Source organism: Euleptes europaea, chromosome 17 (assembly GCF_029931775.1).
Source record: "Euleptes europaea isolate rEulEur1 chromosome 17, rEulEur1.hap1, whole genome shotgun sequence".
NCBI classification, from domain to species: domain Eukaryota; kingdom Metazoa; phylum Chordata; class Lepidosauria; order Squamata; family Sphaerodactylidae; genus Euleptes; species Euleptes europaea.
Genome location: NC_079328.1, coordinates 47,269,953 through 47,297,905, shown reverse-complemented (window position 1 = coordinate 47,297,905; position 27,953 = coordinate 47,269,953). Strand labels below are relative to the sequence as shown.

At 46.8% G+C, this 27,953-nt stretch overlaps 1 protein-coding gene across 1 annotated transcript in view; it reads right to left on the bottom strand.

Annotated features, from left to right (window-relative positions):
• Positions 1 to 5,183: 5,183 nt before the first annotated feature.
• Positions 5,184 to 27,953, bottom strand: part of CRISPLD2 (cysteine rich secretory protein LCCL domain containing 2) — a 54,811-nt gene continuing 32,041 nt past the window's right edge. The window contains exons 6-15 of the mRNA XM_056862384.1: positions 27,703 to 27,803; positions 26,135 to 26,278; positions 24,337 to 24,397; positions 22,370 to 22,436; positions 21,028 to 21,158; positions 19,794 to 19,837; positions 17,879 to 17,951; positions 16,239 to 16,314; positions 7,392 to 7,525; positions 5,184 to 5,298 (exon numbers count right to left, since the gene is read on the bottom strand). Coding sequence (XP_056718362.1) covers positions 5,244 to 5,298; positions 7,392 to 7,525; positions 16,239 to 16,314; positions 17,879 to 17,951; positions 19,794 to 19,837; positions 21,028 to 21,158; positions 22,370 to 22,436; positions 24,337 to 24,397; positions 26,135 to 26,278; positions 27,703 to 27,803 — 886 coding nt within the window. The 3' untranslated portion in view covers positions 5,184 to 5,243. The remainder of the gene's footprint in view (positions 5,299 to 7,391; positions 7,526 to 16,238; positions 16,315 to 17,878; positions 17,952 to 19,793; positions 19,838 to 21,027; positions 21,159 to 22,369; positions 22,437 to 24,336; positions 24,398 to 26,134; positions 26,279 to 27,702; positions 27,804 to 27,953) is intronic.

Sequence of the window (27,953 nt, the reverse complement as noted above, 5' to 3'; positions counted from 1 at the left end):
AATTATGATGCAAAGGAAAAGAGATTCACTATTTTCCTGTGCTTCATTCCTCTTAGAAAAGAGGCTTGCCTTTATCCAAATCCCTTATATTTAAGTTCCCCCGATGTATGAGTTGGTCATTCTTGGCTGGGGAAATCATAATCCAACATTTGCTTAAGGAAGATCTTTTTATAAACTATAACCCATCTGCCCGTGGACAGAAGTGAAGGAAGTTCTTCTTCTCTGCCACAGGCAAGGAAACCTTTCTTGACTGATCCCCCCAGGTTACTGTTCAAATCTCAATAGCTGGATTCTTCTGCGAAGCCAAATTTCTAAATGTTTCAGCCCTCAGAACGGGCAGGTCTCTTTTTGTGGGACTCTGACAGTGCTAATTTTAAAACTCTGGAGAACACATCAAAAGTGGTGTGGGGAGGAGAAAGACATTTCCCCAGCATTTCTATCATAGCTGAAGGCTGTTGCTTGAAAATGGAACGTACAAACTCTTTCCTTTTCTATGCTGAGATTTCACATTATGTAAAAGTTTGGGTGACTTGGCCATTCAGCAAGTATGCCAGCCTGTTAAACTGGAAGCTGGACTTTTTTTTGTAAATAGTGGAGATGGGAAAGTGTAATCTTGTGACTGGGTCAACTTTTTCTCCTGTAGGTACATGAAAAGTTTGTATGATGCCGGCCTCCCTGATGAAAAATGATTTCATTCTCAGGCAGCACACAGTTGGTTATAAGCACAATTTTGAAATACGCTGCAACTAGATTAGTAGGCGGTTTTACCAAGACTGTGAAATCCTGGTTCCAAAAGCTGACTGCAATTAAAATAAGCCAGGGTTTTCATTGTGTCTCAACTGACCCTTTATTGGCATTTGGGTCTAGGGTTGCCAACCTCCAGGTACTAGCTGGAGATCTCCTGCTATTACAACTGATCTCCAGCCGACAGAGATCAATTCACCTGGAGAAAATGGCTGCTTTGGCAATTGGACTCTATGGCATTGAAGCCCCTCCCCAAACCCCACCTTCCTCAAGCTCCTCCCCAAAAACCTCCCATCGGTGGCGAAGAGGGACCTGGCAACCCTATTTGGGTCACAGAGTTCTAGAGCAGGAATGGCAGATTAGGAGGAATGTTGTGACGTCCTGAAACGTCTAGGCTGTGCTTGTTTTTTCTTCCTGTCTCCAGGTATAAAGTTTGGGTGTATCCAGAGACAAGAAATGGAAGGGCAAGAGCTAAAGGGATATTGGCCCTTGACTTTTGGCCAGCAAGGTGTAGTAAGAGCAGCGGACTCTAATCTGGACAACTGGGTTTGTTTCCCCACTCCTACACATGAAGCCTGCTGGGTGACCTTGGGCTAGTCACAGTTCTCTCTGAACTCTCTCAGTCCCACCAACCTCAGAAGGTGTCTGTTGTGGGGAGAGGAAGGGAAGGTGATTGTAAGCTGGTCTGAAACTCTTTCAAAAGGCAGAGAAAATCGGGATATAAAAACCGGCTCCTTTTTCTAATAGCTCTTGTCTTGCTCTTAGACAAACCGGAGCACTGGATCCAGAACTGGTCCGAGATATAGTTCACTATGGTTTGTTTAATTTAAATTGTACAGTATTTTTAATTGTTTTAAGTCCTGTTGGATCCCTTCAAGGGGAAATTCAGAGAATAAGTATTGTAAGTACAATGTATGTTCTTCTGAACCACAATGTGATTGCACAAAGATGTGACATGGTGTGCAAACTAGGCTGCTGCAATTTACTCTCGAAATTAACATTTATATGTCACAGAAAAGAGCAACCAAAATGATCAGGGGGCTAGAGCAACTGCCCTATGAGGAGCAGTTAAAACATTTAGGGCTGTTTAGCCTAGAAATAAGGTGGTTAAGGGGAGGCATGATAGAGGTCTATATAATTATGCATGGTATGGAGAGATTGGACAGGGAGAAGCTTTTCTCCCTCTCTCATAATACCAGAACGTGGGATCATCTGCTGAAGCTGGAGGGTGAGAGATTCAAAACTCATAAAAGGAAATATTTCTTTACACAACGCATAGTTAAATTGTGGAACTCCCTGCCCCAGGATGTGGTGACGGCTGCCAACTTGGAAGGCTTGAAGAAGGGAGTGGACATGTTCATGAGAGGAGTATTCATGGCTACTAGTAAAAATGGCTGCTAGTCATGATGCATACCTATTCTCTCCAGGATCAGAAGAGCATGCCAAATATATCAGGTGCTGTGGATCACAGGCAGGATAATGCTGCTGCAGTCATCTTATTTGTGGGCTTCCTGGAGGCACCTGGTTGGCCACTGTGGGAACAGACTGCTGGATTTGATGGGCCTTGGTCTGATCCAGCAGGGCTTTTCTTATGTTCTTATGTTCACACCTGGAGTATCCATAATATTCCGGAGATAAATTTGCATGCAGGTAAGCCATTTGAAGGAAATATGCAGACGCACAAGCGAACAGCAGTTTTCTAACACATGAATTTGGTTCTGCTCGACCTTACTGCTTTTCCCTTTCGAACAAACCCAGTGATGCAGATTAAAAGACCAACCGAAACTCCATCCTGAAGTTTTATTTTCACAAAGAAGTCATAAACCAAAATATCAGGAAACCCAAATATTTTGTTGTATAGATACTCAGTTGAGGAGAAGGGGGGAAAAAACAGCTTGAAGACCTGAAATTTGGTCCATTAAAAAAGATAATGCAGAAGCAAAACAAACTCCATTTACAGTAAACTTTTTTTTTTACAAAGGAAGTAAGTAAAAAATACATCGTTTTTCATAGAAAAAAAGCACATATACAAAAACTGCAGGCTTTTGTGGCCTACAGATAAGACCAATGCAGATTAACACACTTCAAAAATAGAGAAGTAACCCCAAGAGAGGACTGAGAAGTTGAAATGCTTGTTCTTTTCCGAATTGGATGTGCCCACTTGTAAACTGACAATGTGCCTGTATTATTTGCTTCCCGCTTTATTACTGGAAGACTTCATACACTGAAGAGCTCAAAACAAAGGGCTATAGTGTGATATGCCCTGACCTGGATGGCCCAGGCTAGCCCACTCTTTGTCAGATCTTGGAAGCTAAGCAGGGTTGGCCCTGGTTAGAACTTGGATGGGAGACCACCAAGGCTCCACCCCAAAAACCTCCCGCTGGTGGCAGACCTGGCAACCTTAGTTCTCCTGGAGACAATGGCAGCTTTGGAGGGTGGGCCCTATGGCATCAGAACCCCACTAAGCTCCCTCCCCTTCTCAAACTCTGCCCTCCCCAGGCTCCACCTCCAAATCTCCAGGAATTTCCCAACCTGGGAAGTGGCAACTGGCAACCCTAGTTATATTTTATTAACCATTACTGGGAATTCCAGCACACTCTGCAAAACCCAGATTTGCCACCTGATTTAAGCAGTCTCCTGTTCCCCATTGATCTGTTCCTGTCCGGGGACCAGATCCAACCAGAAATAGATCTAAACTGGATCCCAGAGGAGTTGAATCCCTGGTGTGCAATGACATGTTAATGGTGTGCCAAAACCTAAAGGCCGCAGCTCCTCGCTATGGTTTTTGGCACCGTAAGGTACTCTACACCACGGTCCCCTTGACCCTTATCACCTTCATAAATGATGGGGGCATGAATAGTCCCACTTGTGGTATGAAGACAATGGAGGCAGATCCCTCAACAATCTAGTGCATGGCTATGTCATCAAGACAACTGTCGTGATCTCTGTCCCCTTGTGCCAGGACTTAATGTATGGAAATATATGGACAATTAATTATTTCCTCCAGATGATTTCCGAAGTGGATTGGGTGGGAGGGGCGCTGATCCCTAATTAGCACCAGTTAATAAGCATGGCTCATATACAGCCCTTGGATTGCAGAGCACCAGTTTAAACATTTGTGTTACAGTTTAAAAGGAAAAAAAAAAACATGACAATGTTGACCATGGTAAAAGATCACTTGAAATAAATAGATATTGCATGTTCAATTTATAATCTACGGCACTTTGTGACACAGCCTGGAAGTCTGACGCTTGAGAAAAGATGCCAAAAATTCCACCAGAATATGATAAGCATCCCCTTTGGATTTCAGCTATAGATTCTGTCAAACATGAGAGTTTTAGCCACTAGCATTCCTAACATCTAGCCCCCTGAATTAACTGGATGGAAGTTTATGCTATTCATTAAGTACAAAGTTGGGATCTGCATGTAATCTACATATATATCGCATACAAGAAAACAAGTCCAGCCCTATCGGCTTTTTAATAATAATAATAATAATAATAATACACACATATATATGTGTAAATAATAAAGCCCAAATCTGTACAGACAAATAAGGCAAAGGAAATATGCTTTGTAAAAATACTTAATGTTCTAGCAAAATAAAGACCAACTTTTAGAGAGCATTGCTTATATAGGATATGACCAGCACCGCTGAATAAAATCAATTGCATTTAATTGGAAATAAAACAACACTGTCTTAACATACGATTAATCAAAATGTGCCCAGACAGAGGTCCTGATTCTTTGACTTCTAGTGAACACCGTCCACCTTCCTAACTGCTTGACATGGTTTGGCCAGCAAACCCAGCTAAACTTTATTTTCTGTGTGTTGCATAGAAACGCACCATTTCCAGGAAAGGTGCTCTTTCCTAAGGCTGCATTCTTTTAATCGCATCTGCCCAGAAAGGTACCACAGGTTCACTGTCCTTTCCAGTAGCCCCAGAACAGTTACCACATAATGTTTCGACATTGTACTGAATTGACCTAATTTATCCTATTGTTGACCGTTCAAGATTTCCCCAAGTGGTGGATTCTTTTTTTTAATGGAAAAATATCAAGAGGGACTCAATTTCTAGAGCTGACATTAAAATTTACCATCCAGCTTGGTCGTTCTTCTGCATAACATCAGCCATTTCTCATTTTCCCACCTCTGTTTCAATAGCACTCAGTGCCATGAAACTTAAAACACTATTTTTGGACAAAGCAGCTTGTATGGGGAGAGAGATGCTGAATGCTCTCTGCCTTTGCCTTTCAACATACAACCACTGTCAGGTGACCTAAACATGAAAATTACACATAGTACATGACTGAGCTGATGCCAATAAAATGCCAATTGGTTGTCAGACTGGTATTTCCCCCCCTTTAGCTCTGTTTTTCCCTGAAGGAAGAGTTTGGATAACAGGGTTTTTGTCGTACTGTGACAAACTCCACCGTGCTTGATCTTCTCGCCTCTCCCAAACACTTCAACGTTCTCCTTCCACTGTTCTCCTGGAAATTTACTGTTTCATGGCAAAAATTCGAAACGCCTTTCCTTCTCTTGGATTCTTTAAGCTGGAAAGGAGAACAGAGAATTAAAACCATGGGGCATTTCTCCCTCACTAAGTGGAAGAGCTGCCTTTTATTTGGTGGGATTGTTGGTCTGGCAAAGTGTAAGGATGCGTCGCTGGCGACGAAGATCACAATAATTCATACCATAGTATTCTCCATTACTATGTATGGGTCTGAAAGCTGGACTATGAAGGAAGCTGACAGGAAGAAAGTTGATTCCTTTGAAATGTGATGTTGGAGAAGAGATTTACAGAAACTGTGAACTGTCAAAAAGACAAATAAGTAGGTTTTAGATCAAATCAGAGAGCCAGGGTGGTGTATTGTTAAAATGCTGAACTAGGATCTGGGAGACCCAGGTTTGAATCTCCACTCTACCATGGAAGCTTGCTGGGTGACCTTGGGCCAAACACACTCTCAGCCTTGACCCTGGAGGCAGGCAATGGAAAACCACCTCTGAACATCTCTTGCCTTGAAAACCCTATGGGGGTCACAATAAGTCAGCTGTGCAAAAAAAGAGAAGAAGATAAAACCAAGCTGGAGAGCGAGAGATTCAAAACAGATAAAAGGAAGTATTTTTTTCACACAACGCATAGTTAAATTGTGGAACTCCCTACCCCAGGATGTGGTGATGGCTGCCAGCTTGGAGGGCTTTAAGAGGGGAGTGGACATATTCATGTAGGAAAGGGGTATTCATGGCTATTAGTTAGAATGGATACTAGTCATGCTGCATAACTATTCTCTAATATCAGAGGAGCATGCCTATTATATTAGGTGCTGTGGAACACAGGCAGGATGGTGCTGCTGCAGTCATCTTGTTTGTGGCTTCCTAGAGACAACTGGCTGGCCACTGTGTGAACAGACTGCTGGACTTTCTTATGTTGTTATGTTCTTATCTCAGCAAGAATGTTAACAACAGGAGCGGGGAATCAAACCCGGTTCTCCAGATCAGAGTCCACCGCTCCAAACCACCACTCTTAACCACTACAATTCACTGGTTCTTGGTTCTTATTTGCATTCGACATTCCAACTCAGAGCTTCTGCTTCTGAACACTATTTCTCAAAACCCGCCTCAGGGGGCTTTGCTCTTTCCTATTTTTGTCTTTGAGGGAGGAAAAAAAGAGGGACAGCTGATTCTCCGAAGTGAGTCTTAGCCCTGAGAGCTCCAGGTCTCAAAAGTCCTGATCTTGGTTCTCTTGAGAAAATCCCAGCATTTTCTTGTCCCCTGAGGACAGAGGAAAACGAAGGCTTACAGAGGACTGCAAAGAGCAGGGAGAATGCCAGCCAAGAAGCATTTTCTCAGCCCCTTCAGTGGAACCAAAGACAGGAATGGCAGGGTGGTGGCCCTTGGCATCTGAAGCGCACTGGAGATCCTAGGACACGTTGGCAAAGATACACAAGAGATGCATGGCTGTTTACTGATGTTATTTACAATCTGCCTTTTGCACTAAGACTCAAGGGGGCATTGTCCAGTGGGTGGGCAAAAAAGGGGCCCTGGTGGTGGGCACAAGGGGACCCTGGGCACTCTCTGCCCAGGGTCCCACAACACGTAGAACTGGCCCTGGACTGAGGGTTTCTCTTCTCCCTGGGCTTTTGAAGTTCAAGCACTGCCCTGTTAAGAAACCGGTTCTCGGACGTGCTGGACTAGACGGACTATTGGTATGATCCAGCAGGGCTTTGGTGTAGTGGTTAAGAATGGTGGTTTGGAGCACTGGACTCTGATCTGGAGAACCGGGTTCGATTCCCCACTCCTCCACATGAGAGGCGGAGGCTAATCTGGTGAACTGGGTTGGTTTCCCCACTCCTCCACACGAAGCCAGTTGGTGACCTTGGGCTAGTCACAGCTCTCTTAGAGATCTCTCAGCCCCACCTACCTCACAGGGTGTCTGTTGTGGAGAGGGGAAGGGAAGATGATTGTAAGCCAGTTTGATCCTGCCTTAACTGGCAGAGAAAGTCAGCCTATCAAAACCAAGTCTTCTTCTTCTTCTGTTCTGAAGTAAGCGTAGAATAAAAGTAATCTTGGCACCAATACAGGGTCATGAAGCACCCAGAAGAGTGATCTTTCAAAAGCCCTGCACGGAAAAGAATGAGCATCTTACCTCTCTGACTGGATCCCATTCTTCAGGGAACCATTGTAGTATTTCTTCTTTTCCACCGGCATCACGTCCACATAACCGCCGGCGTCGTCTGTAAGGACTCCAGCATGCACTGCGGCCTTGCAGATGCTGGAACTCTGAAAGAGTGAGAAGCAATCACTTATTACACAGGGATATAACATCACTGAGTACCCTGAGGTTCCTTGGTGACCAATGAGAAACTCTGTACACAATCAGAAGGACTCTGTCATTGCTTTACATCTTCCAGGGCTGAGCCCTGGCATTCATAACCAGGTTCCCAAAGTGAACCCTGGCGAATCCAGATTCAATATTAATCTATATCAGTTTCATCAGCGATGCCTGAGAAGGAGCCCTGGCTGTTGAGCACACAGAAGATTTCAAGTTCAATCCCTGGCACCTCCAGTTGAAGAAGATGGCAGCAGGTGTTGGGAAAGAGCTTTCTCTGCTGCCTGAGACCCTGGGGAGACACATCCACTTGAAGTAGACAATGCTGAGCTATATCGACTAAGAGAAGGAGCTATAGCTCAGTGATAGAGCATCTGCTTGGCATGCAGAAGGTCCTAGGTTCAATCCCCCACGTCTCCACTTAAAACGTTCCGGTAAGAAATGCTGTGAAAGACCTGAGACCCTGGAGAGCTACTGCCAATCAGAGTAGACAATACTGACCTTGATGGACCTATGGTCTGATTCAGAATAGGGCAGTTTCATGTACATTCTTACATGCCCAGGGTAATGCTGATTGCTACTTTGGGGTCAGGAAGCAATTTCCCTCCAGGCCAGATTGGCCAGGGATCCTGAAGGTTTTTTCCCCATCTATAAGGGTCACTGGGGGTGTGAGGGGGAGTAGTTGTGAATTTCCTGCATTGTGCCGGGGGTTGGACTAGATGAGCCTGATGGTCCCTTCCAACTCTATGATTCTATGTATCCCAGTCTGATGCAGCAAATGGAAGCTTCATAATTTCAGTGGCTTCAGTTTTTGGAGATTCTAACCACCGAATAGTCCATACCCAATTTCTAGAACCCCTGACCTGGATGTGCCAATCTAGCCCAATCTCATCAGATCTTGGAAACTAAGCAGGGTTGGCCCTGGATGGGAGACAACCAAGGAAAGAGAAGGAGGAGGAGAAAGAGGAGGAGGAGGTAGAGGAGGAGAAGGAGGAGGAGGAGGAGGAGAATTGGTTTTCATATGGCGACTTTTCCCACCACTTAAGGCAGAATCAAACTGGCTTACAATCTCTTTCCCTTCCCCTCCCCACAACAGACGCCCTGTGAGGTAGGTAGGGCTGAGAGAGCTCTAAGAGAGCTGTGACTAGCCCAAGGTCACCCATCTGGCCTCATGTGTAGGAGTGGGGAAACCAACCCGGTTCACCAGATTAGCATCCGCCCCTCATGTGAAGGAGTGGGGAATTAAACCCGGTTCTCCAGATCAGAGTCCACTGCTCCAAACCACCGCTCTTAACCACTACACCACGCTGGGTTGCTACACAGGACAGGGAATGGCAAATCCTTTCTGTTCGACTTTGGCCTTGAAAACCCTACAAGGTCTCCATAAGTCAGCTGCAACTTGACGACACTTTCCACCACCAATGTATACTGTTTGTGCCCAGAAATTCAGACCTATGGCGAATTTGTTCTCCTGGCCTGCATTACTTAGCCCCCAACTGTCAAGCCTGACGTTAAAGAGCACGAATCCCATTGATGGATGACTACATTCCACAAGTGTTTGGGAAACTGAGTAATAGCAGAGAACACCAAGCTCCAGAGAAGCCTAGTCTGAGTCCTGGAGGATTTATGGACTCTGCTCCAGAGGAATGAAGATGGCAGGCTCACCCCAGGGCCGCCTCTCCGAACAGGAGAGGAAGAAAACCCTCCATTTATCCGTCTCAATGTTCCAATCCCCACCGCAATAGTATTCCAGGTGCCAAAAGGCGTTCATGCCACAAGCATATTTATGTATAGATCACCCACACAGTCTATACATCACGTCGCCTGTCTTGTGCACCCCAGGCCATAAAAGGACGGCTTTTGTCTCTCCCTGTTTACATTCATCACTGCCTCTGTGTTGGCAGGGTTCAGAGTTTTGGTTGCCAGCTCCGTTTTTTGGCTTTCTATATATGGTCACGGAGAACAGGGGAACGTGGTCAATATGCTAAGAACATAAGAACACAAGAAAGGCCCTGCTGGATCAGACCCAGGTCCATCAAGTCCAGCAGTCTGTTCACACAGTGGCCAACCAGGTGCCTCTAGGAAGCCCACAAACAAGATGACTGCAGCAGCATTATTATCCTGCCTGTGTTCCACAGCATCTAATGTAATAGGCATGCTCCTCTGATCCTGGAGAGAATAAGTGTGCATCATGACTAGTATCTGTTTTTACAAGTAGCCAAGAATACCTCTCTCCTCCATGAACATGTCCACTTCCCTCTCAAAGCCTCCCAAGTTGGCAGTGATCACCACATCCTGGGGCAGGGCGTTCCACAATTTAACTATGTGTCATGTGAAGAAATGCTTCTTTTTGTCATTTCGAATCTCTCACCCTCCACCTTCAGCAGATGACCCCACATTCTAGTATTATGAGAGAGAGGGAAAATCTTCTCCCTGTCCACTCTCTCCAAACCATGCATAATTTTATAGACATCTATCATGTCTCCCCTTAGCCACCTTCTTTCCAAGCTAAACACCCCTAAGAGTTTTAACCGCTCCTCTTAGGGCAGTTGCTCTAGTCCCCTGATCATTTTCGTTGCTCTTTTCTGCATCTTCTCAAGCTCTGCAATATCCTTTTTTTTAGGTAGGGCAAAATATCTAAGAACAAAAATGACTTTAAAAAAAAAACTGCCCTCAAGCGACCAAGCCTGGCTGTTCTATAACACCCCATTCACGAGGAAGCCTCTCTTCCTGGTGTACGGTCTGGAATTTGCTGCCTGCTGATAATTTCCACCGGTATATGGCTAACACACACCCTTTTCTCCCCCTGACCCCTAGACTTGAAAGGCTCCTGAACGCTGGCTGTTAAGAGGAGCCCCTTATCTTCATTAGTAAACTGCAAATCCGTTTGATGGTGAGAATTCCTGGGGAAAGGGCAGGAAGCAATTTCCTCCCTTTGTAGAAAACACTGTAATGATCTGAAAGGACTTCCAGAGAGTCAGATGTTCTTTGTAATGAGCCTTTCTCCCTCCAACCTCTATTTTAGCCTCCTCCAGTGTGGTGTGGTGGTTAAGAGTGATGGACTCTAATCTGGAGAACTGGGTTTGATTCTCCACTCCTCCACATGAGCGGCAGGGTTGCCAACCACCAGGTACTAGCTGGAGACCTCCCGCTATTACAATACATCTCCAGCTGATAAAGAACGGTCCACCTGGAGAAAATGGCTGCTTTGGCAATTGGACTCTATGGCATTGAAGTCCCTCCCCTCCCCAAACCCCGCCCTCCTCAGGCTGTGCCCAAGAAAACCTCCAGCCAGTTGCAAAGAGAGACCTGGCAACCCTAACGAGTGGCGGACTCTAAGCTGGTGAACCGGGTCTGATTCCCCACTCCTCCACATGAAGCCCACTGGGTGCTTGGGCTAGTCACAGTTCTCTCTGAACTCTCTCAGCCTCACCTGCCTCACCAAGTGTCTGTTGTGGGGAGGATGGGAAACCTCCAAGGAATACCAGGGAGGAATATGTGCCATCTAACGCCATGCAGTCTACCTTTCAAAGCGGCCATATTCTCCAGGGGAACTGATCTCCGGAGATCAGGCGTAACGTTGGGAGATCTTGAGGCCCCGCCGGGAGGTTGGCCACCCTAACAGCCTCAGCAGCAGGGAATGCCCTTCCCAGGAAGGCCTTGCTGAGCCCTTCTGACGCCAAGCCGGCTGGATGCAAGAGAATCTCCCCCCGGCATCTGCAACTCGGCCCGGTGTTTTCCATAGGTGCTTTTTTCGATCCCCCAAGTCAGCTTCATCGTGCAAGTTTTCCACCTACAGGAACTCTCAGCCCCGGCTAATTGCCTCGCAGACGGCAAGAGACAGAGCCGCTTTTGATCTTGCCACCGAAAAGCTCTCTCTCACCTCATTAATGTTCCAGAGCGTGGACTGGGAAATGCACGTCCCGCCCTGCGTACAGAGGAAGGCTGCATCTCCCAGGGATTTCCCCCCCCCCCCGCTCAGGATGCCCTGTGGCCAGAGAACTTTAAAAAGCTCTCTCATGGCTTGGAAAGATAAGGCTCCCTGCTCTCATATGCACCTTGCCTGCTGGAGCCTCCTGGCTGCCCTCGGACTCAGTGCTCAGTAGCTGAATTGGTGCTTTGCTGTCTGAAACCGGACATGCAAAATGTCCTTGGTCCAAGTTATCAGCATCAGAGGCCCAATGCAGTGGGCCTCTTGTGTACTGACCCCTGACCTGTGGAACTCCTTGACACCGCAGCTAGAATGTTCTATGGAGAAGGCTGCAGGTAGGGTTGTCAATTCTGGGCTGGGAAATTCCTGGAGATTTGGCAGCGGAGTCTGAGGAGGATGGCGTTTGGGGAGGGGAGGAACCTGAGCAACATATAATGCCATAGGCCATTTATGCATGGCTGTTTCCTCACGGTCACCCCGCCAACTACTTTGGGGCATTGCTTTGATTATGCATGCATTTTCTGACCGTCAGAGGTCACTGTGCATTTCGGTGCATTTTGACATTTTCTGGATTCGTGTTTAGCAACACCTGGATGGCTTTGACTGCACTTGCACAGATGACATGCTTGGGGAGATTTAACCCCCCTCCATGTTTTGTTTGTTTGTTTTCAGATTTTTCTGCAAACCTGGAGGGGGGTCTCCCAAGTTTGCAGAACTATTAGTTTACAGTAGAAAAGAAGTAAGCCATGGCTCATGAAAGCTCATACTCTGCCAGAAATTTTGTTAGTCTTTAAGGTGCTCCTGGAAAAGTGCTCTTTTCTACTGCTAGTGAGAGACTAACACAGCTACCCATCATGATCTATCCATTTACAGTCAGCGTGGCCCCAATCTCTGGGTTTAAGTATCTATAGATTAGTCCATACTTGACTATTAGATATAAGATGGCCTGTTCCCACCTCACAGTTCCCAGAGCTTACTTAATCACCATTGTTAGGGGAAGGGGAAAGGCTCCAGGGTTTCCTGCAAATGAAATCTACCCGTGTTCCTGCCTTGTTTCTCCTGAGATTTATTCTGCATTCCCAACAGTCACCTTCCGTGCCCACTGGAATTCTGACTCAGACAGTTTGCTGGCATCTTTCTAAGAAGTTGAAAAGAACCAGTGGCAGCACAGCACTGAAGATTTTGTTCCGCTGCAAGAGCCAGTGGGCTGTGCATGTCGTTCCTGACCTTTACAGAAGAGAACTTCTCCCAGGGTCATTTCACAGCATCCTCTGCCTTCTCAAGGAGCCCGATGCCTGCCTTCCGAAAGCAGCAGGCGGGAAACCACAGAGCACTTCATTGCCTTTTTCAAGCCAGAAAGCCACCACTAGGGTTGCCAACTCCAGGCTGGGAAATTCCTGGAGATTTGGGGGTGGAGCCTGGGGAAGGCAGGGTTTGGGAAGGGACCTCAGTGGTGTGTAATCAGGGTTGCCAACCTCCAGGTAATAGCAGACGATCTCCTGCTATTACAACTGATCTCCAGCCGATAGAGATCAGTTCGCCTGGAGAAAACGACCGCTTTGGCCATTGGACCCTTATGGCATTGAAGTCCCTCCCCTCCCAAACCCCACCCTCCTCAGGCTCTGCCCCCAAAACCTGCCACTGATAGCAAAGAGGGACCTGGCAACCCTATGTATAATGCCATAGAGTCCATCTTTCAAAGCAGCCATTTTCTCCAGGGGAACTAGGGTTGCCAGGTCCCTCTTCACCACTGGTGGGAGATTATTTGGGTTGAGCCTGAGGAGGGCGGGGTTTGAGAGGAGGGACTTCAATGCCATAGACTCCAATTGCCAAAGCGGCCCTTTTCTCCAGGGGAAGTGATCTCTATCAACTGGAGATCAATTGTAATAGCAGGAGATCTCCAGCTAGTACCAGGAGGTTGGAAACCCCAAGGGGAACTGATCTCTGTTGTCTGGTCTGGAGATCGGTTGTAATTCCGGGAGTTCTCCAGTCCCCACCTGAAGGTTGGCAACCCTACCACTGAAATTTCTATAACAACGCAGCGTTTCGTGACCATGATGGAATTTGCCTGTGCTTTTTTGTGGAATATCTCTTGTTTTACAGCTAGGCTGTTCCTTATCCTTCTCTACGAAAGCCAAGCCAGCGAAGATCTGCAGTGCACGAAGGAGCATTGGGGGTCTCCATGTTCCAATGGGTTTCTGTCTTCCTCCCCCCTTCCCCGGTCTATTTTTGAAGTAGTTGACCATGCCGTGCTCCCTGCCGAGTTGCCAAGTGCCGTTTCTGCTCTGGAAACCAACCTCAGGTCAAGCTGCAGGTCATCTGGCTTTGATGATCCGGCTCTGCCGCCTGGGCCTTCTCTTTTCCCAGCACGTTTTAAAATCTTGGACATGTTTGTGGTCTCGTTATTTTGCCACTGGTTACAAGCATCTTGGCTTCTAGGGCATTTCCAAAACTTTGTTGACCTCTGTTCTTACAAAACATACCTTTCCCAAGGTCTCGGCAAGCTAAAATAACTTCTGATTTTGTTGGAAAGGATGCAAGATACTTTCGTGCTGCTCCAAGGGCCCCAGCCCAGAAAAGAGCTCCTGATCCTTAGAGACAAAAGCGCACCAAAGAGGTTCTAAAAACAAAACTCTGTAGAGCTATAAGTAGGGTTGCCAACCTCCAGGTAGTAACTGGCGATCTCCCGCTATTACAACTGATCTCCAGCCAATAGAGGTCAGTTCCCCTGGAGAAAATGGCCACTTTGGCAATTGGACTCTATGGCATTGAAGTCTCTGCCCTCCCCAACCCCTGCCCTCCTCAGGTTCCGCCCCAAAAATCTCCCACTGGTGGCGAAGAGGGACCTGGCAACCCTAGCTATAAGCCATGTCCTCAGTGAGGTGTAGCGGTTAGAAGCGGCACTCTAATCTAGTGAACCGCGTTTGTTCCTCCACTCCTCCACATAAAACCTGCTGGGTGGCTTTGGGCCAGTCACAGTTCTCTCCGTACTCTCTCAGCCGCGCCTACCTCACAAGGTGTCTGTTGTGGGGAGGGGAAAGGAAGGCGATTGTAAGCCACTTTGAGACTCCTTCAAGGTAGAGAAAAAGCAGGGCACAAAAACCAGCTGTTATTCTTCTAGTTGCTACCTCCTACAGAGCCTTGTCGCAATGGTAGATCAGTTTTAGCAATATTCCGTCTTACTTTATTCAAGACCTGTCCAAAAAGTTAGGCTGTTGGACTTCACTTAGCAGTATTCCAATACAACAAAACCTTACTGTCCTGGAAGTCAGGCATACTACATGTGAAGGTCAAAAATCTTCCCAAGGCAAATGAGCTTGGCGAAGGGGGACAGAATTCCTTAAAGCCCATATGAGGAAATCAGCTAGGACCCCATCACAAGAGCAAAGTCCACCTACTATATCCCACAGAATGGAAGGTGGTTGACAAAGCCAGGTAATCAGTTATTTTCCTTGAGCTGGATCCAATGGTTCCCTTCTGCTAAGCGAGGGATTTTTTCTATGGGAGGAGCCTAGCTAGATGTTAAGGTCTTTGCATCAAAAGTATCCTTGAGTGATTGCTGAGAATTCTGAAATTGCCCTGAACACAAAAAGAGAAACGTGGTGGGGACAGGAGACGGGACAGGAAAGCTAGAGGAGATTACAGACAGCAGAGACAGGTGGACGGGATTTCTTCTTTCTCCTTTATGGGCCAATTTTCCCTCTAAGGATTGGTAAGGAAAAGAGCAGGGACAGTAAGATGCTGAAGGAGAGATAGATACGGGAAGAATAGATACAAATTGGGCAGCAAAAAGGCTCTAAGACCCCTTCCAGCTTTTCCCCCCCAGCGTTTCTTTGTGACAGCCTTCAGAATTTGCAACAGTCAGTTAAGTAAGTAAAGGTCCCCTGTGCTAGCGCCAGGTCATTCCTGATCCATGGGGTGACGTCACATCCTGACGTTTACTAGGCAGACTTTGTTTACGGGGTGGTTTGCCTGTGCCTTCCCCAGTCATCTTCCCTTTACCCCCAGCAAGCTGGGTACTCATTTTACCGACCTTGGAAGGATGGAAGGCTGAGTCAACCTTGAGCCGGCTACCTGAAACCAACTTCCGTTGGGATCGAACTCAGGTCATGAGCAGAGCTTATACTGCAGTTCTGCACTACAGTCAGTTACTTGTGCCTATTTTATTCTATCCATCCATCTATCTTATTCCATCCATCCATCTATCTATCTTATTCTATCTATCTATCTTATTCTATCTATCTATCTATCTATCTATCTATCTATCTATCCATCTATCCATCCATCCATCTATCATCTATCTATCTATCATCTATCTATCTATCTATCTATCTATCTATCATCTATCTATCCATCTGTTCATCCATCTGTTCATCCATCTGTCCATCCGTCCGTCCATCCATCCATCCATCCATCCATCCATGCAGAAGTCAAGACAGCTTGCAATATAAATAAGGCAGCCATATAAACACAATAAAACCAATACAAATAAAACAGCAATTATAAAAAACACATAAATGGGAAATAATCATAATAATAATAATAATATAAATAATAATCATAATAATAATAATTTGGACTAATACAATAGGTGGCCAGGCTGTAGACCGTGCCCACCATCTTGTGTAATTCAGAAAAGCCTCGGAGAAGTGCAGTCTCCCAAAATAGCACAGTGGTTCCACTATTCTGGAATAACCCATTTTGCCAAGTAGGAAGGAGAGATGAATACTCACATCCGCATAAACATTTGTGCCGTATACCGGTGCCCAATAGGAAGGCTCTTCTTTGCAGTACGCTGGACAGTAGGACCTAAAAACAGCAGTAACAACAAGGAATGGATATTGATTTTCTATCCAAAAGAGAAAAAAAACATGTATTCCTTATGCAATAGCCTATTTTGCAAAGGGGAGCTCAACCAATGGGGATTTCCTTCCAAGGGGTGCAGGCTTTGGGATGGCAGTTTTACAACCTAATCCTCTGCATGTTTATTCAGAATTAGTGAGTTTTCTGGAAATTTTTTGCTGTGGAACATTTTCTGGAATAGTTTCCAGTGCCAATCAATGGGGGTGTGATTTCCCACATCAAATTATATGTATTAAACAAAAACTGGTGTGTGTTAATTTGGCGTTCTGTACAAATATCGAAAAGGTTTCTCCAGTTGCCAGCTGCTTAGGAGATCATCCAACAGCACACATTTGCTGCATTTTAAATAGTATGTGTGTTAATTTCCCCTTTGAAACGGGTTGGATTTAATGATAGCCTCTCACTGTGCTGATGATTTGATGAAACAACAGATGTTTAGAAATCCAACATTTTCTGCAGAAAAATATAACAGAGAAAAATTGGCCCTTCCATATCACTGCTTAGAAGTGAGTTCCCCTCCCCCCACGCGATCCCCACATCCTGTAGGATCTGTTTTCATGCCAGTCACCTCTGAAGGACTTCCTCATTAAATGTGGCATCTTTATTTCAAAAAATCATAGAGTTGGAAGGGAACACCTGGGTCATCAAGTCCAACCCCCTGCACAATGCAGGAAACTCACAACTACCTCCCCCCCCACACCCCCAGTGACCCCTACTCCATGCCCAGAAGATGGCCAAGATGTCCTCCCTCTCAGGATCTGCCTAAGGTCACAGAATCAGCATTGCTGACAGATGGCCATCTAACCTCTTCTTAAAAACCTCCATGGAAGGAGAGCTCACCACCTCCCAAGGAAGCCTGTTCCACTGAGGAACCGCTCTGTTAGAAAATTCTTCCTAATGTCTAGACGGAAACTCTTTTGATTTAATTTCAACCCGTTGGTTCTGGTCCGACCTTCTTGGGCAACAGAAAACAACTCGGCACCCTCCTCCATATAACATCCCTTCAAGTACTTGAAGATGGTTATCATATCCCCTCTCAGTCTTCTCCTCTTCAGGCTAAACATACCCAGCTCCTTCAACCTTTCCTCATAGGACTTGGTCTCCAGACCCCTCACCATCTTTGTTGCCCTCCTCTGGACAATCAATTGTTTTTCTTGAAGGCAAAGAAGTGATATACAAATACCCACAAACACATATCCATGGCCGTGGGGGACCTGGCAACCCTAGGTGTGCTGTACTACTAAACTATCACACTTCCCAGAGGTTGCCACTCTAAATAGGGTTGCCATCCTCCAGGTAGTGGCTGAAGATCTCCCGCTATTACAACTGATCTCCAGGTGACAGAGATCAGCTCCCCTATAGAAAAGGGCCGCTTTGGCAATTAGACTCTATGGCATTGAAGACCCTCCCCTCTGCAAACCATGCCCTCCTCAGGCTCCGCCCCCAAAATCTCCAACTTTCCCAACCTGGAGCTGGCAACCCTAACACTAAAGTTTACGAGACTATTTACCTAGGGCAATGAGCAGCTGGTTTCTTGAATGGGCAGAGCTCTGCCACCGTGGTGTAACAATCCAGAGTCTGCACTGTGAAAAGACATGGAAGAGTCAACCATTGGGCCCACTAGTTGCAAGGGAACACTTTGTTAAGAACATAACAGTTATGCTTTAACTTAAAATAGAAAAATTAAATGCTTAAAATAAAAGCAGAGGTTCTTGAATACTATTTACTTGTGTACTATACCCAGACTGAACCTAAAGCAATACTGGAGTGTACCTCTATAAGAAAACTAACTAGATGCCTAGGGTTTCTTAAATGCATCCAGGACAATTTAAAACAATCAACCCCTCAACAATCAGCGTCATCCAGGACAATTTAAAACAATCAACAATCAATGTGATACTGCACATTGGCTACCAGATTCAGCCCAAACCGTTTGCACAAAAGACAAATTGCAAGTGTTTTTTCCCCCCTTATAGGAAATTGCTGAATTGCAAGAAGATCCCTTCATTTATAGAGAAAAAAACCATTCAAGACTTTTTGAAATGGCCTCTTGTTTTGAAGGGCCTCTTCCTTTCCTGAAAATGTCATTTATAATTTTGTTGGCTCTTCCACCTGCCAGGTTTTAAGTCAAATTTCTTACTTTCAAAGGCCTTTGATTCTACTGGTTCCTCAACTCTAATGCCTTTGTTCAGGCTAAGAGAGGTCTGGCAAAAATACTATATTTTGCCTGGATCAGAACCGAATGGCTGGAAAAACAATGTCATTCCTGTTTTTCCCCGAGATTTCTTGCCTTGCAAGAATTATGAAAATTATCTCTTTCATATACTTGCAAAAACAAACCTCTTCAGTTTTTTCTCTCTCTTCTGCAACAGGAAGACATCGTTTCAGTTCAAAGTAAATTGCAAGATGCATTTTGGACCTGGATACTTTAAATTTTGAGAGTCCGACTGGGTAACTAGGCACTTGGCTGCTATTCATCACGAAAACAGCAATTTTAATATGCAACAGCTCTGCAAGGGAGGTTACCCTGAGCCTTGTTTTGCAGATGAGAAACCAACTCAGCCTGAAAACCATTTCACAGAAAGGATGCATATAGACTTGCAGAAAAGCCAAATGAGAATGTGGCAAAGGTTAAGATCACCTAAGAGTCAGATAGTCCAGTACTGTGAAAGTTCTTGGAACAGAAGCTGCTCTAGCCAGCTGTTAATGCATTTCAGGCAGATGTTAACAGAGGGCAGAGGGTAGGCAGGAAGGGCTGAAAAGGTTATCCACCAAGAGAAGTTTTGGTTGTACACGGCAACTAAGGGTATGTTAGCCAGATGTTTCACTAGGATTGCCAACTTCCAACTATGGCCAGAGATCTCCCACTATTAGGGTTGCCAACCTCCAAGTGGTGGCTAGAGATCTCCCGCTATTACAACTGATTTACAGCCGACAGAGATCAGTTCCCCTGGAGAAAATGGCCGCTTTGGCAATTGGACTCTATGGCATTGAAGTCCCTCCCCTTTACAAAACACGCCCTCCTCAGGCTCCACCCCCAGAATCTCCAGGTATTTCCCAACCCAGACCTGGCAACGCTACCGCTATTACAACTGATCTCCAGGAGACAGCGATCAGTTCACCTGGAGAAAATGGCTGTGTTGGAAGGTGGACTCTACGGCATGATACCTCACTGAAGTCCCTCCTTTCCCCAAACCCCACCCTTCTCAGGATCTACCCCCAAAATCCCCAGATATTTCCCAACCCAGAGCTGGCAACCCTAGCTCATGGCCTTGTGGGCCAGTATGTTGATTATTCAAACTGAGGATCATGTCACTCCTTCCAGTGTCAAATTGCAAGAATTCTCTCTGCCTGAAATCATCCACAAGAACTCTGAATGTCTACTGCTCGATGAGAATACCCCCTACCCCCATTAAAAGACTTACCTGTGACTTTCGAAAGAACGAAAGAATTCGAAGGTTTGAATTTACTGTGAAACACAAAAGAGGAAAAAACGAATGAGCAGGCTGCCTAAAAATGAGGCATGCATTCAAAAACCATATTGATGTGTCATAGCAGGAAAAGAAGAAGCCATGGTTTGGATGGATGGATGGATGGATGGATGGATGGATGGATGGATAGATAGATGGATAGATGGATAGATGGATGGATAGATGGATAGATGGATGGATGGATGGAGAGAGATAGAGATACGGAAACTGTAGAGTTTCGGAGTCAAGTGCTAGAGTGTCCCCTTGGTGCAATGCTGGTGTCTCTGCACAGCACCGGAAGTGATGTCATCACACAACAGCGCTGATCGCTGCCTCCTGAACCCACCTCCCAACCTCTCCTGCCAGTTGCCAGGAGGGACCCGGCGGCAACCCTAGCTGCACACACCAGCCAGCGCTGTTGGGGAAAGAGCATGAATGTAGACCCAGAGGCTGTGAGTAAGCGCAGGTGGTGGGAGGGCTTGTGAGAAGGGGATGGACTCACAGTCAGTGGACACATACAAAGGTGGATGGGTGGAAAGTAGGGTTGCCCCCTCTTGCCACCGGCGGGAGTTTCATTGTGGTGGGGCTGGGGTGTGTGTGTGATTGGCACAATAACGTCACTTCTGGGGTAAACCTGGAAGTGACAGCAAAACTCTATAGTTTTTGGAAGAATGTGCTAGAGTGTTGCTTTCTCGTGGCCTGCTTCTGTCTGCCGGCCAGCTGAGGGGCCACACATAGCCCCCTTAACTGGTGGGCAATTGCCTGCCATTACTTGGTATCAACCCTAGTGGAAAGGGAGGCAGGATGGGCAGAGGGGGGCCCCTGGGCACTGTCTCCCCAGGGCCTCCCCAAACCTGGAACCGGCACTGGGGAGAAGTCCTGCTCCCCTGATAAAACTTCCTTCCATTCGTGGAGATTTTGTCCGAGGTCCAACAATGACGCTTTTTCAGCACAAGGGGCCAAACAGCAGCTGAGTCGTAGCCACACAATCATGACTCAGCACATCCTCAAAGGCTTCTTGCTTGCCGATCGGAGAGTCTGCCAAGCAACCCACTGGAACGATTCCCGAGTCGCTCGGCAAACGGGGACGCCCACTGGCACGGCAGCGGCAGATTGAGGCTGACATCTGATCTCCTCAACACCCAAGGGAGGCACATGGCTTCGATTATCCTTTCCGTGAGCAAATTACCTTAAAGATTGAACCCCGTTCCTCGCCGACTTCACAAAGAAGTCGGCCCTGCCCCTCCGGGTGATGTCGACCAGGCCTCCTCGGTTATCCAGCATCCCAGAATGAATGGCAGCCCTGCATAAGCTGGACGACTACAAGAGAGAAGTTCAGAAGAAAGAACGCTTAACGGCGTGGTTGGCAAAGATGGTCCTAAACGGCAAGCCTGAAATGTGGCCAGCTTTGGGATCATCCTGAGCCTGAAATCCCCAATACATTTATTCCAGAGTGACCAATCAGGGGTGTCGCCAGTGCTAGTGGCAGTTCATTGAGTTTTAAAATACTCTAGAAGAAGAAAAAGAGTTGGTTTTTATATGCCGACTTTCTCTACCACTTAAGGGAGACTCAAACCGGCTTACAATAACCTTCCCTTCCCCTCCCCGCAACATACAGACATCCTGTGAGGTAGGTGGGGCTGAGAGAGCTGTGACTAGCCCAAGGTCACCCAGCTGGCTTCATGTGGAGGAGCAGGGAAACAAATCCAGTGCACCAGATTAGCCTCCACTGCTCATGTGGAGGAGAGGGGAATCAAACCCAGTTCTCCAGATCAGAGTCCACCGCTTCAAACCACCGCTCTTAACCACTACGCCACGCTGGCTCTCTCTAAAGCTGAAATACAAAGCAATGGTCTAGAGAACTTTTTTTTTTAAACTTGCTAACGTGCACGAGGTTTTTCAGTAATTTAAGAAACGATGCAATATTTCAAATGATACTAAATTAATTCAGTATCAACAAAGAGTTGGCAACCCTAGATGGTGTTGCTTGGTGTGACCTCGGAAGGCCCCTGGCCCTGCTTGATTCAGATGCAGATTAATAGCACAGGGAGTTCCAGCATTTTTATTCCCAATTATGGCTGCCAAAACCGCCCCCCCAGGTGAGACCTGGCAATCTCGTGGAATTATAACTGATCTCCACAATACAGAGATCAGTTCCCCTGGAGAAAAGGGCTGCTCTGGAGGGTGGGGCTTTATGGCATTATTCTCCATGAGGGTCCCTCCCTTCTCCAAACCCCTCCTCCCTAGCCTTTCCCCTCTAAAATCTCCAGGAATTTTCCACAACCCAGAGTTGGCCAGCCTATTCCTAATTACTCAGAAAAGCAAAGTTTACTGATAGAATTAGGATCTGGCAACCTTACCCCAGAGAGGCCCCCTACTAAACTCAACTGAATCCGACCCATTCAAGAGCACGTCCCCTGAACAGTGTGTAATTAATCACAGTCACAAAAGCAGATTCGCCCTAAGGGGACTTTCAGGCACATGCCAAGGACTCTTCTTCTTCCGCAGAAACCTCGAACGCGTCTGCTTACACTTTCATAGAAGGAAGTCCCAAACACTTTCCCCTTGTGGTTCAAGCAACCAGCAGGACACAGGTATCTAGTTAAAGAAACAGGTTAAAGTCATGATGGTTCAGTTCGTCAGACCCGAGACTTGTCTTTAGCCTCAACTGGAGGGATACAGAGTCTGTCTGGTCTGTAACCCAGGGGTCCCCAACCATTTTGAGCCAGTGGACATCTTTTGAATTCTGACTCAGTGCTATGGCCGCAGCCAAGTGACCAAATGGCTGCCACAGCTAACCTTCACTATCACAGTGTAGATCCTTGTGCTGTGGTGGCAGCTGCTGTCAAAACAACATTTTGAATTTTGGCCAGTTAGAAGCCTTGTTGGGCAAAAGCCCCACCTGGCCCCACCCAGGCATCAGCATAGGGTTACTCGCTGGAGATCTCCTGCTATTACAACTGATCTCCAGCCGATAGAGATCAGTTCACCTGGAGAAAATGGCTGCTTTGGCAATTGGACTCTTTGGCATCGAAGTCCCTCCCCAAACCCTGCTCTCCTCAGGCTCCACCCCAAAAACTTCCCACAGGTGACTAAGACGGACCTGGCAACCCTACATCAGCAGGTACCATGGCCCCCCATGGACACCACATTGGGAACCCAGGAATGGTTTAAATGTGATCCTGGCAAGGGAAAACCACTCTCCTGCAGGACTTCGCACTCACATGGGACACCTTGTTTAAACTGGGCCTCTATCCATGCTATATGACTGCAAAGTCTCGCAGGGGCTGTGTGCTTTGCCATGCCAGTGTCAGGTTGAACTGAAGCCCAGGTGTGAACCCTTAAACTTGTCTCAACTTCTTTTGCAAGACTGTAGAGTTCAGTAGCTGAGCAGCCAAGGGGGAGAGAGGGGGATGTTCCCTCCCTGAAGACAGAAACTTGGAAAACCACCAGGTTATATCATGGGGAGAGAAGGGGAATTTTACAACTTTTGCTCTGGACGATGGATTTGCTAACCTCGTTTCAACTACTATGTTTTTAAAGGGGGGGGGGAAGCAGACATTGATGCAGAGAGAGAGAGAGAGAGAAATGCCGCCACTCTACATTTGCAAACAGCGTTCTCTTTAAGACCCTGGCCAATGTTTGGTTTGGGTCAGAGTTGTTTCTTTTCCTCCCCACAAAGTGATAAACTGTACTGTACTTAAGCAGGAAAAAAAACCCATTTCAGCCAGGTCTTAACCAGGCTGGGCAGAGGCAACTTTTCTAATGATGGTCCAGGCGAGACAAGTAAACACCACCGTGGCAGAGAGAGAAATGCAGAAAGACTGGTGCTGACGGTGGCAAAACCGTGTCGAGCACTTTGTTGCTCCCCTTCTTTGCCAAGCCTGGCTACATCATTTGCACGCCGAAGACCCCCCAGAGGCTTATTTCATGGAGAAAGGGAGTCTGCCTAGCCCTTTGAGCTTGCATCATATAGGGTTCCCAACCTCCAGGTACTAGCAGGAGATCTCCTGCTATTACAACTGATCTCCAGCCAATAGAGATCAGTTCCTCTGGAGAAAATGGTTATTGGATTCTATGACACTGAAGTCCCTCCCCTCCCCAAACCCCACCCTACTCAGGCTCCACCCCCAAAATCTCCAGGTATTTCCCAACCGGGAGCTGGAAACCCTAGCATTATAACAAGGAAAACAAAGCTCTTGAGTGTGAAAAGGTCTTTAAGTATTTGTGCCAAGGCCAAGACCTGTTTGCCCAGTAAAGTTGTTGCCAGCCTCCAGGTGGGGCTTGGAGATCATGTGGAATCGCAACAGATCACCGGATTACAGAGATCAATTCCCCTAGATAAATTGGCTGCTTTGGAGGGTGGACTCTATGGCATTATACCTTGCTGAGCTCCGCCTCCCCAGCCCCCTCCCGCAAATCTCCAGGAATTTCTCAACCTGGAGCTGGCAACCTTAAGTGAATCAGGAAAAGACAGAAAGGGGAGGAGCTCAGCTACCTGTTGCAGGTCGATCCTTTGCATCTGTCCCTCATTTTGGTGTCGCACTTGAGGGCTTGTGCTGGAAAATGATGAAGATACGTGCATGTGAGCCCAGATGTGCTCTGGCAGATGAACATAAATGCTGCACCAAATCAGACATCTGGTCAACCTCACTCTATATTAGGGTTGCCAAGCTCCAGGTGGTGGCTGGAGATCTCCTGGGATTACAACTGATCTCCAGATGATAGAGATCAGTTCACCTGGAGAAAATGGCCCCTTTGGAATGTGGACTCTATGGCATCATACCTCATTGAAGTCCCTCCCCCTCCCCAAACCACGCCCTCCTCAGGCTCCACCCACAAAATCTCCAGGCATTTCCCAACCCAAAGCTGGCAACCCGACTCTATATTGTTTATTCTTCCAGCAGCATTCCAAGATCTTTTGTAACACCACTTAACTGAAGGTCCTTTAGCTGGAAATGCCCAGAGGTGGGGGTAAGCCTGGCACCTTTGCATGTGAAGCATGGACTCTCTCACTACGAACACAGGAAGCAGCCTTCTACCTAGTCAGACCTAGGGTTGCCAACCTCCAGGTACTAGCTGGAGATCTCCTGCTTTTACAACTGATCTCCAGCCAATAGAGATCAGTTCCCCTGGAGAAAATGGCTGCTTTGGCAATTGGACTCTATGGCTTTGAAGCCTCTCCCCTCCCCAAACCCCGCCCTCCTCAGGCTCCGCCCCCAAAACCTCCCGCCGGTGGCAAAGAGGAGACCTGGCAACCCTAGTCAGACCACTGGTCCCATCTAGATCAGTCTAGGGTTGTTGGCAGAGTGCTGGCAACTAAGAAGAGCCTTTGAGGGGTGGGGAACGGTTCCCCCCACCCACAGAGGTAGTCACAGTATTCTAGGAATTTGTCCCTCTCCATGTTTTTTACCATAGAGGCATACATCATTGTGCTACTTCACTCCACAGCCCCTTTACACCTGCTGGAGCTAAGAGGCAGTGTGGTCTGGAGCCCAGAAGAGGGAACTTGCCTGCTGCCCATGGGAAAATAGTCAGCCTAATATTGACTGCTCTGACTGACAGCTGCTCTTCAGTGTCTCAGGCAGAGAAAGGTCTCTCTCATCACTTGCTCTCTGAGATCCTGTATTACTAGAGATGCTTTCTACATGCAAAGTGTCTGTATCAGCACATCTCCAAGATCTTCATCAAAGCTGTTTCCTATTCTTCTCTTTCCCATGTCTGCCCTTCGCTTTTGCCAAGGAGCTCAGGGTCAAGTAAGTGGTCCTTGTTTCTGTCACTGTTCCCTCAGAACCACCCAGCTAAGCTGACAGCGTTGGACTCCCCCCTGGTCACCCACTGGGCTTCACAGCCGAATGGGCATTTGAACCTGGGTTTCCTTATTCCTAGCCTGATGCTGTAACCACTACACCATACTGACTCTTCCTACACCATACCTGTGAGCTAAAACCCTGTAGCTGGACATGCCAGGAAGTGAACCTGGGATCTTCCATGTACTAAACACAGCAGCACATACACACAAGCCAAGGTGGCTTTTTCCACAGCCATGAGTGGTAGGGAAGCCGAGAAGATCAAGGTTTGGGGCCAGGTCCCCTTTTGAGGAAGCAGTCTCCAGACTGATGCCACAACACACATGGCTTCCATCCACACCACCTGAAAGCCTTTCAGTTGCACCAGCTTCTTGACTGCAGTCCCTTGAGCGGTGCCAAAAGGTATGTAGGCAGCGATTCAACCATCTCTTTGCAGATGAAAACCCAAACCATCCCGAATCTCGAGAGACAAAGATGCTCTCTTACTCATATAAGTTGTGGCAGACGATTTCCTTTCCTTGGCGGGTTTGGTCACCCTCTCTTGCACCCACACATGTTTGTTCTCCGTCACTTGGGGCGTCTCCACTTCGTTGGTCTCCTCCACCTCCGGCTTTTGCACATAACGGTCATCTTTGCAAAAGAGAAGCAAGGGAATATTTAAGGTCAAGGCAGCCAGGCTGGGCAGTGGATGTGCAATTAAAATTTCAGCAAGTTAAAGATTCAGTTACATCACACAAAAGTGCATGTCTAGTTGAAAGCTTGAAATATAAAGTAAATAGGGAAGGAAGTGGGCCATTCCTGGCTTGGGCTAGCCCCCCAAAAAGAGAGCCAGACATACCAAAGGGATTCATCCCAAGGTCCATCTGATCAGGGAAGGGCTGTTGCTCAGTGGGAGAGCATCTGCTTGGCACGCAGAAGGTCACAGGTTCAATCTTCAGCATCTCCAGTTTAAAGGATAAGGTAGTAGGTAATGTGAAAGACCTCTACTGGAGAGCTGCTGCCAGTCTGAGTAGTCAATATTAACTTTGATGGACCATTAGGTAGCTTTGTGTGTCCATGTGTGGATATAAGCTGGCTTTTGGTTATTTCACAGCAGCCATCCACATGGCCCTCAGAGCTCTTAAGTAGGACTTTCAGATGATGGGTACCTCCAGTTCTATCTCCATTATCCTGAACCCAGAACCGTAGTTCCCCATGACATCATTTTTCCCAGATTAGAAAAAGAAAGACCATGATGGGTAGCCATTTTAGTCTGTCTGTAGTAGAAGTAAACAGCAAGAGTCCAGTAGCACCTTAAAGACTAACCAAATTTCTGGTAGGGTATGAGCTTCCTGTATCGGAAGAAGTGAGCTGTGACTCACAAAAGCTCACAGCCTAACAGAAATTTTGTTAGTCTTTACGGTGTTACTGGACTCTTGCTCTTTTCTAGAAAAAGAAAGTCACATCTCAGTGGTCATCATTTTAAGCATCATGTCCCATGGCACATTTGCCAATCTCCATTAGTCCCAGTGAAGCCAAAATTACATTTGATATTTACATATGTGGCTGACATGAAAACCAACCACCTCACACTTCATCTCCCCTTCTATCACCTGTGGGATCACTCATGAACACATATGAATCTGCCTTACACTGGATTAGACCTTTGGTCCACCAAAGTCAATATTGGGCGAAAACGCACGGTCGCTTTAGCCTCCATTATTTCCTGTTTCAGCCAGGATCGAAAGCATGCGTTTCGCCAAACGTGTGTTCAATCCTGGCTGAATCCTGGCTGAAACAGGGAATAAAGGAGGCTAAAGCGATCATGCGTTTTTGCCCATTGTCAACTCAGACTGGCAGTAGCTCTCCAGGGTCTCAGGCAGAGGTCTTTCACATCACCTAATGGAAGGAAGGAAGGAAGGAAGGAAGCAAGCAAGCAAGCAAGCAAGCAAGCAAGCAAGCAAGCAAGCAAGCAAGCAAGAAAGAAAGAAAGAAAGAAAGAAAGAAAGAAAGAAAGAAAGAAAGAAAGAAAGAAAGAAAGAAAGAAAGAAAGAAAGAAAGAAAGAAAGAAATACCTTTGTGGCACAGGTTATTCTGGCATCCTCCTCCGTAGCTAGGTGGACACTCAGAGCAAGATCTGCCATGTTTGTATGGCGCTTCTCCGATCCAGTTCCCCCTGAAAGACGTGTGAGAAATATTCCTTATCTCCCCCGTTCAAGCATCAGTTGTTCAACAAACCACACACTACAACAGCTTCACTGGATTTTTCTAGGATGACTGTCAAAACCTTTACCCTCCTGAGGCTTCTAAGCCCTGTGCAGAACCT